The sequence below is a fragment of the Montipora capricornis genome, chromosome 13, assembly GCF_036669925.1.
Source record: "Montipora capricornis isolate CH-2021 chromosome 13, ASM3666992v2, whole genome shotgun sequence".
NCBI classification, from domain to species: domain Eukaryota; kingdom Metazoa; phylum Cnidaria; class Anthozoa; order Scleractinia; family Acroporidae; genus Montipora; species Montipora capricornis.
Window position 1 is genome coordinate 20,742,463 of NC_090895.1, and position 10,000 is coordinate 20,752,462.

General features: G+C 38.9%; 1 protein-coding gene across 1 annotated transcript in view; it reads left to right on the plus strand.

Annotated features, from left to right (window-relative positions):
- Positions 1-7,139, plus strand: part of LOC138029698 (lysophosphatidic acid receptor 3-like) — a 24,290-nt gene extending 17,151 nt beyond the window's left edge. The window contains exon 2 of the mRNA XM_068877442.1: positions 4,653-7,139. Coding sequence (XP_068733543.1) covers positions 4,653-5,603 — 951 coding nt within the window. The 3' untranslated portion in view covers positions 5,604-7,139. The remainder of the gene's footprint in view (positions 1-4,652) is intronic.
- Positions 7,140-10,000: the final 2,861 nt, after the last annotated feature.

Below are 10,000 nucleotides of genomic sequence, written 5' to 3' on the forward strand. Positions count from 1 at the left end.
CTTCATAAGTAGGCTGTCCAAATTTGATCGAATATAGTAGGACAAAACAACGTTCTCGGGTTGTCCATTAGCTGTTGAATGGTAAACGACACAAAGGATTATTGACGAAAGCCATAGAGACTTCACATCTGTCTGCTCACATTGAGATAATTGAGTGCACGGAATGGTTTGTCTCAGATAAATACAGAGCCCTCCACCAGGCGCAGACGTACGATCGTTTCTAAAAAGGTTGTATCTCGGTATAGCCACCGCAGAGTCTGGAATTTGCGGTGACAACCAAGACTCTGAGACACAAAAAGCGTCGGCATTGTTACATTCAGTGACGTATTGCAACTCATCGACCTTATTGCTTAGAGATCGTAGGTTCGCAGTTAAGATGACAGGGGTCCTATAGATCTTCTAGTAGGAAATCCTCTTTAGAACAGATCTATCGATGATCCTGTGAGCAGGTCTTTTGTTGTCATTTTCAATTGAGCGTAAAGTATTTCTTGAAGGTATCTGGCAAAGATTATAATGCCGCTCTTTACCTTGTCTTCCAGCTCGAACCCCTCGTTTTCGCCGTGCTATTCCCAAGTCAGAAAGGTAGTTCTTGACAACCCTGGGCAGTACTGATGCACATGACTTCAAGGAGAGTAGATATTGGGAAGAATAAACAATCGGTTCTGCGTTTTGGAAATTTGCATAAACGCCTGCAGTTGAAATTATGCAGTTTTTATTTCTCCGTAATTGTTCTTAGATTCCCCAGACTATCCCTTTAGGTCTAGGTATCGTCCAAGATTCCAGGGCTTTCCGTGTTCTGGTCATATCTACTCTCCAACCGGGTCTTACAACTTAATCTGTTCCCGGTGCAACTTCCACATCAGCTCACCCTACGAACCATTAATTTAGTGCAACCTTAGCTGAGTATCTGCAAATTCAGCATCACCAACTGTGAATGTCCCTGTGTCATACTGTATTTGACAGCCAAAATGTTGGAAAGTCTGATCCTCGTATGCAATCAAAGGCTAAGCCTTTAAAAATCATGACCAGCCAGGAATAATTAATATTTCTAAGGCGAAATCTCCCCACGGTCACTAAAACACTGGCCGTCGGCCCAGTGTCTAGCAATATGCACATCTTCCTATGATTCGTCAGCCCGTCGGGTAGATCCCCGAATGTGATAATGTTGAAAGTATATGGTCGTCAGCAGATATATCATTGCCTACCCCTGGGCAACATATATAGGTGTCATAGGGACTGCCTGGCCCCTAGCAGGCCGTACGCTCCATTTCCCCTTTTAGCAGATAAACACAAGTTTCCCAATGCAGCGTACCGTTCCTTTGAACAGGTGCCTTTCTTTGCAAAGATATAATTCACTTGTCCATCAATATTCTTATTCATCAACTAGGGCTTTTGTGCTCGATGTCAGTGTTCCATCAAGAGACCGCTTTGATTGGTTCTCTCTGCCTTAATTTTCTTTAGCTACATATTTTTACCAACCAATAAGAATGGCATGTATCTCGTACTGATGTCACACGAAGTGTACTTGCACTTCAATTCAATGGTACCAGGAGGTCATCAAGGGGAACTTCTATCTCCACTAATTCCTTGAGTCAACCCTTTCCCGAGTAAATTTACTTATAGGAGCAGTTTTTTCCCGCGAAATGACATTTTTCCTTAAAGCTGAGATAGCTCTGTTTTGATTGGCTTTTGCAACAGTGGGCGTATTGAATCTCCCAAGGGAGGCATTCTATAAATTAAGATTTAAATATTTGAGCAAGAGCCGATACAACGAAGATTTGATTTAGTAATGAATTATATTTTGGTTGGAAATTATTTTCCAAACAGGGATTTGATTTCAATTCGTATGGCCAGGGAAGCTTTTTATTTCAAAATTCAGGACAATTGATCCCAATGGTATAAATATCCGCAAAGAAACATATACAAAACATGGACCCTGGTCCATGGACCACCCATGTAGACCCCGGCCCATGGACTAACCCTGTGAAAAGCCCCTCATTTTGTAAATTTAACACTTTTACAACTAGAAAAAGCTCTAGATTTTCGCACTTGTCTAGACAATTTAAGTACGATTCCGTGGCAAGGAGCGAAGAAGTCCCACACTAAACCTGCCAGACCATTTTTACAGACCGATCTATTTTAGACTACCTTTCTGCAGTAATGCTAGTTCCAGTTAAGTGACGTCAAGTTACTGTCTTGTGAATGGTTATCAGGGTCCTGCGGGAGTCTTATTTGCGGGAAATTCGATCCAAAAAAAATCGCGCTCTCGCATTCATCGAGTCGTTCACCGGAACAAATGAGTCCAGCAAACTGACTTGCTTGCAACCGAGTGGCTTCATAGCTCAGTGGGTAGAGCTTTGTACCCGATCGCATCGTGTCTACCTTTGGAGACACCTGATTTTTCCAGAGGTCTACAAGGGACAATTGCTTAAATTGTCCATATAACTGCGAGGATCACTTCTCTCTTCTGTCCAATAGGCTAGTCCATGGACTGGGTTCATGAAGGGGTCGTAGCGAACGAGTGAAATATTGTTGAACACTCGAAGAGAAATTTGGTATTTCCGCATGGCAACGTAATATCATCTTTTTACGCCACGAATTTTCTTCAGTTTAACTTGTGGCGGGAAAGCGAATCACAAAGCTATAAATGTGTACTTTGGGATTTGAAAACAAGGTTAATAAAATGTTTAATATATCTATTAGGCGTCAAATCGCACAGGAGTCAAACAGACTGTGCTGTAGAATACAGCATTCTTATTGTGTCAATGATAGCCCAACAATTTGTAAAAAAAGGTCTCAGTTGCATTTGTGCGTTAACAACGTTTGACTTATTTGGTCGTTTCACAGCTTAAATGCTAGAATAAAGATGAAGAACCTAAAATTGGTCCAATGTTAAGACATGGTCTTAAACGTTCTCAAACTAGGTTTAAATAAACTGCCCAAGACGAAAACTAGATGTGTTAAGTGTACTCGCACTTCCATTCAACGGCACATTGACCGTAGAGGTAATCACGAGCACCCAAGACTGAAGTTCCCATTTACTCTCAATTGCAAAAGAAAAATATGGTGACTACAAAATAATGATAATATACATAAAATTTGGTTTTATCAACGGAGTTGATAATGTAATTGGCCACCGTACAGAGCTTTTAGAAGCTCTGTACGGTGGCCAATTTACATTATCAACGGAGTTGATAAAACCAAATTTTTGTGTACTACTTCCCCACGGACATAGCACCACAGTTTCTTTAGAAAGTACCACCTTCATATATAAAAGAATAGACATAGGTTATTATAAATTACAAATCACGCTTCCGAATTCTGCGTTATCCAGCACTCGCATTTGATTGGTAATCTTTGAATTTCTTTAATACTCGACCAATCAGAATGCTTGGTTTGTTACCTCCTTTGAACAAAATGACCTATTTTCTGTATGGCGTTACCTCAACACTGCAAATCTCGCAACCAATCAGAATCAGTAGATTTTACCAAATACATTTAACATTTATTCCACGAGGTCGCGTTGGATATGAGAGGACAGAGAGCTATAATCATCTCATATCCAACAAGTGCGAGTGGAATAATTGCTTTATCAAAGCACCCCCCCCCCCCCATATATGACGCCGAGTCTGGGAATCGAACCCTGGCCACATTGGTGTGAGGCGGGTGCTGCGACATCCACTTCAGGCCGCTATTGTTTCTTTTCATTGCTGGCGCGTTCCTTGACCATATTAGGTACAGTAGGTGTATGAACTGATAACCTGTGTCCAGAGAGCCAATGAAAATGCTGGAAATCTGATATCCGGCACATTTCAGTTTTTAATAATATGTACTTATTGACTTAGTAGGATGGCCAAACGGAAAAATATTTGGCCCGAGGTCCATGGCGTACTGACCGAGCGCCATGATCGAGGGCCAAATGTTTTCCTCTTCGGCCCGACCTAAACATATTGGCTGTTTACACTATTCAAGTAAATAAGTTGGATGTTTTAAAGCGAAGAAATACTCTAAAATCGCACCGCACGGAGCAGTACGTGTTCCTAGCAGGGTCGTACGGCTTTTCCAGCCCTGTTCGCGTTAATGTGTAGGGCCCTCGTACGGGAATTTTGTTAATTGTTTTATAATTAAGCATGCGCGCGGCTGCACGGGCGATATGATAATAAACACTTAATGACTGGTCCCGAGGGAAACAGTTCATTTTGTTTCCCGAGAATCTCAATGTTTCCCCGGGGCGCAGCCGAGGGAGACATTGAGATTCTAGGGAAACAAAATGAACTGTTTCCCGAGGGATCAGACATTAAGTAATTTGTTATATAGGGAAACAAATGAGCCAAACATTGTGAAAGAGGCGGGAAGATTCCAGCGACAACATCAGGCCACCTTCAACTGCACGCTCTGATCACGTGCAACAGCGGTCAACATTTTGTTTCCCGTTTGACGTCATAGTTTTCGCAATGTTGCCCGCTCATTGCATTTGGCGGGAAACAGTTTCATTGTTAGATGTCATGTGACCATAAACTAGCCAATGAATGGGCGCGCTGTAGCGGGAAAATCGCCAGCTATATAACAATATTAGTTATTTAACAATGCAATTATTTGCGAATGCAATGTTATCCTGATATTCTAACTTTGTTTTTTTTTTTTTCACCTAGATGAGCAATGACTCTGATCCACCGAACAGAACGTTCAATTTTGATTTTTTTCCTTCATCCGTGTGCATTACCTTGCTGACAGTACTTGGCATTGAGGCTAATGCTATAGTGACACTGAATGCCCTTGCAATCATTGTTTTCCTGAAAGAGCAAAGATTTCACAAGAGTAGCATTTACCTGACGATCAGCCTGGCAGTTGCAGACATGTTTAATGTATCCAATTTGATCTTCTCTATTTTTTCTCTGGGAAACTACTGTAACATTTGGACGATTAACTACCTGTCTAATCCAATTGAGATTACGGGAGCTCTATTCGTATACTTTCCATCAGTCTCACTAACAAACCTTACTGCTATTTCTTTGGAACGAGTGCACGCAACTTTTCGTCCATTCATGCATCGCCTCATCAAAAAGAAGATGCTTGGAGCAGCTGTTGTGGCTGTTTGGCTTATTGCTGCCGTGTTTACAGTCATCATTTCGTTACGGATTCAGTTCGATGTCATTTGGTTTAACGTGGAGCCGGAGGCAGGTGCATACTTAACATTCCTATTCTGTTGCCCTTTTGTTATCCTTGTTTCTTACACGTCCATCGCTATTAAATTTTACTGTGGAACTCGTCCTCAGCATCATGGTGCAATCAGTAGAGAAAGAAAACTGACCAAGACACTGTTCATTGTAACAGTTGTATCGTTGACACTATTGCTTCCAGCTATGATTGTCAACTTACTGGTTTATGTTTCTCCACGGCTATGGGAGAGTTTTGAAACCAAATCTCATAAAACAAGGTGGCTTGCACTGTATTCTGTAAACTTCGTATATTGTGCAAACTCTTTCATAAATCCATTGCTATATGCATATAAAATGCCAGAGTTCAAAAGAGCTCTGCTTTTATTATTGCGTTGTAGACTTCGCTCCGAGCCAGTTCATGTTTTACCTCTTAACAACCTGTAAAGTTTTTAAAGAAATATCAGAAATTTTGAAAGCTGCTAAAACTGAAAAAAAATTACTCAATTATTGTCGGGGGTGATTTTAATGTCATACTTGACCCTGACTTAAACGGACGGGGTGGGAATAACAAAAAGAAAGACTCTGCAAAATTGGTTGAAGACATGTACCTTGAATGATATCTGGTTGATATCTGGCGTATTAAGAATGCCACTGCATCACGATTTACTTGGCGTCAAAAAAACTCCGGTTGTCCAGAGACGTTTAGACTATTGTCTTATAAGCGATAGTTTGCAAGATGAGATAATTTCAGCAGAGATCAAAACGTCAATAAAAACAGACCATTCGGCAATAACCCTTCCTATTAATGGGATAGATAAATCTGAGAGAGGGCCACATTTCTGGAAATTCAATTCGAACTTGGTCTACTGTGAACTTTTATCTACTGAATATGCGAATTGGTTAGAGGAATTTAAAGAGGTTCAGGATAAGCGCGTTTTAAGCGATTTAATTAAATACAAAATAAGGCGGCGAACAATCACATACAGTAAGGTTAAAGCCCGTCAAAGAAGAGCGAAACTGCAAAAGGTGGAAGATAAGCTGAAGGAATGTACAAAAAATGTGCTGACATGAAGACTATTTCCTCTTTTATAAATGATCTCACCGATGTTCCATATTTAGCGGAGGAGAAGAGGAATGTTTTCGAGGGTACCCTTGGATATAAGCAATGTTACAACGTATTGCATACCTTCCCAAAGAATAAGTCGCCTGGGAACGATGGTTTAACAGTCGAGTTTTACTTTAGCTTTTTGGCCCTTGTTTGGAAAGTTGGTAGTTGATAGTCTGAATTATGCCTTCGAATACGGTGAACTATCAAATTCACAGAAACAGGCTGTTATTACTTTAATTGAAAGATATCCCTGGGATTTTAGTAGCTATAGATTTTGACAAAGCTTTCGATTCTCTGAATTTTGATTTTATTTTAAGAGTACTAGATTCATTTAATTTTGGTCCTTATTTGATTCAGTGGATGCGTGTCTTATATAACAACTCCTATTGCTGTATATTTAATAACGGTTTTACAAGATTACCTTTTGCGCTAAGTAGGGGAGTAAGGCATGGAGATCCTCTCTCTTTCTCTCTACCTTTTATAACAAGTGTGGAGACCTTAACTATTAAGATAAGAGAAGATGATAGCATTAACGGCATTACGATACGAGACGAATCTGTTAAACTTTCCCTCTTCGCTGATGATATGACCTGCTTTCTTATAGACAGCAGTTCATATGCAAACCTATTTGTTACGCTGAAGACTTTTGGTGAGAGTTCTGGCTTAAAAAAGAAATAATGAAAAAAACCGAAGCCTTAGCTTTAGGAAATAGTAGAACATTTTGGCAGGGCCATTCTGATTTGCCAAATCTTTGAAAAACTATTAAAATTCTACGCGTTTATTTTAGCTATGACGCTAAACAAAGAGATGAATTGAATTTTAGGAATACTTTGAAACCAATTAAGATAACGATCATTTTGTGGGAATGGCGCGGTCTTTCTCTCTTAGGTAAAATAGCGTCGGTGTTGCCAGTCTCTAAAGACCTTGTTAAAGAAGCTGACTCTCTGTTTCACTATTTTATTTGGAATGGAAAAGACAAAGTAAAACGAAATGTGATGACATCGGAAGTTGAGAAGGGTGGCTTAAATATGCTTGATATTGATTCTATGGTTCGCACAAGACGAGTAATATGCCTAAGAAGACAGTGTCACTGTCGGTGGAAAGATCATATTGCATTGTAACTTTGATACTTCTAAATTAAGCATTTACCTACTTAGTTTCTACAAGCAATATTTCGATGCATGGTCAGAAGTAAACGGAAAAATGCCCAGCTCGCTACCCGAAATTGCAAATAGAGTCATTTGGAACAATAAGGTTCTCTGCATTGACAAGCAATCTGTGTATCGTAGAAATATGGCAGAGCTAGGTTGTTAAAAATTTGTGACTTATTCTCAACTGGAAAAGTTCTTAACCCTGAGCAAGATTTCTTCATTATGAGTATTATTAACTTTATGCCTGCCGGCTGGCGCTTGACAATTAAAAGTGCAACTACTGCACCGGTAATTGATCCACTTCCGGATTCACCAGCTATTCGGATAAGTAATAGTTTGGTTCCAATTTTTGATGTTTCCTCAAAACAAATCTACCGACTTTTCCTGGAGTAAAAAAACAAACAACGCTTACTGCTAAAGTAAGGTTAGCTGCAAAGTATCCAAACACAGATATTGATTGAAAAGGGGTTTATTCACTAGTTTTTCGTACGACATTAGAATCTAAGCTTAGAGAATTTCAGTTTAAAATGTTAAACCTTATTGTCTTTACAAACGAGAAACTGTTTCGTTTCGGTATGTCTGATCCGCCTACCTGTGCTTTCTGCCAAACAGAGGTTGAATCCTTAGAGCATTTACTCTTTTCCTGTAAAGTATGATCTAAATTTTGGAAACATGTCTTGTTCTGGCTACGCGATTATACCATCTTTGTTGAAAACATTAAAGAACAAGATGTAATTTTTGGTAAGTTTGATATTTATAAGCAGAGGTTTTTTAAAACATTTTGTAGTAAAAACTATCGGGATAAGAAAGCGAAGTTTCGACGGTTCAACGGTCATTGCCAAGCAAAGTGAAGATAAAAATTTACCATGATAAGTACTAATTATATAGTAGAACAAAGAAGTGACAAATGTAAAAAGCATGAAAATGTTAAAAACGGGGTATTAAAAACAATAAGAGCATACAAGAACAAGATATCTTATTGCCTGATAATGACCGTTGAACGGTCGAAACGTCGCTTTCTTATCCCGATAGTTTTTACTACAAAAAGTTTGATATTGCAGATGATTTTTTCTCGTTTAATCATATTTTATTTTTGGGTAAGTTTTATATTTATTCTCAGAAATGCCAGAATGTTTTACCTACTCTTCAGGCTTTTATTGCCAGGACAGGACGTGTTTATAACATCGAACTCCATATTGCCAGGAAAAGAAGCAAATTAAACAATCATTTTAAAAAGTGGGAAGAGTTAATTAGTGTTTTTTTTCCGATAAGTAATGTCGCCATTGTCTTTCATTACTAGTGTAATGCTTAAAGTGAAGTCATTGTATTCCATATACTAGGTAACTGTATTTCTATGATAGCTGTTGTGTGTGTTTAGTTATATATTTATCCATTTTGTATTTTGTAAGCATGATGTGTGTCTTTTTTGTGTCTCTAATTTTGTATGTTTAACGTGAGAAATTCTTTAATAAAAATACGCTCAATTAAAAAAAAAAAAAAAAAGAAAAAAAAAACCTGTAAATTGTGAGATTTTGCTTGGTTAATTAGTAAATGTGTGTTCATCAAATATATATTTATTTGAGAAGATGTTGTTTGAATTAATTCATAGCAATATGCCTGAAATAGGCAAGTCAAGATTGGTAGTAGCGGAGCACCATACTTGAGATAATATGGTAACTCATCGATGCGAGAAATTTGGGTTTTATAACCATTACGTCATTGACCGTCCGTCCGTACGTATGTACGTACTTCCACCTCTCCATGTATGGTAATGCGACCAGTACCATGCTAGTTTACAGCATCCATCAATGTTTTGATCATTTGACTCCTGTCAAAACAAGGTACCCGCTGACCAGTATCACGTGACCATATCGCGCCCTGAAGCTTAGAGCTTAACGAGGACAGCTGTTTTTTTCTAAGTTGACCCCTGACCCGGTACTAGTTTTCGATTGGATTGCAAGCTCAACCCAGGTTAACTCACCTAAACATAAGCAAGGCTTCATTTTTCGCGCGCTTTCTGTGGTTTGACGCGGCTAAACGGCCATACTACGTCAACAATAGTTCTTACACAGTCAACGCTTTTGGCGTTCAGGTGGAAAACAATTTGAAAAATGTTTTCTTTCTGCATGTTTCTCTGGTTTCAATCCAGTTTGACATATTATGATAGACGTGGTCCACACTGGCCGCTACTCAGTGATTCAAGTCAAGCATTCAAGGGATATAAACTTAAAGCTGAATGTTTATTTTTAATGTGTCTAGAGCTGCTTTTTTCTCTGTATTGCAATTATTGGCATATCTTTAGAAGCTCTGATAAGATTGCATGATGCCAGGAGGGCTTAGGACTAGAACAGAAACGAAAGGCGAGCGAAAGAGAACGACAACGACAAAACAGAATATCAGTAATAGCTTATACTTATTGGAAGAAGTTACTCCACAAATGCCTTCCTTGGAGACTAAGTCATTTATTATTTTCAAAAAGGGGTTTAATCGGCTTTTCCATTGTTCAGGAATGCAAAACGAATTTTAATTGTTAACTGGAATTAAAGAACGATTATCTGTACTCTTTTGTACATAAGTTGATT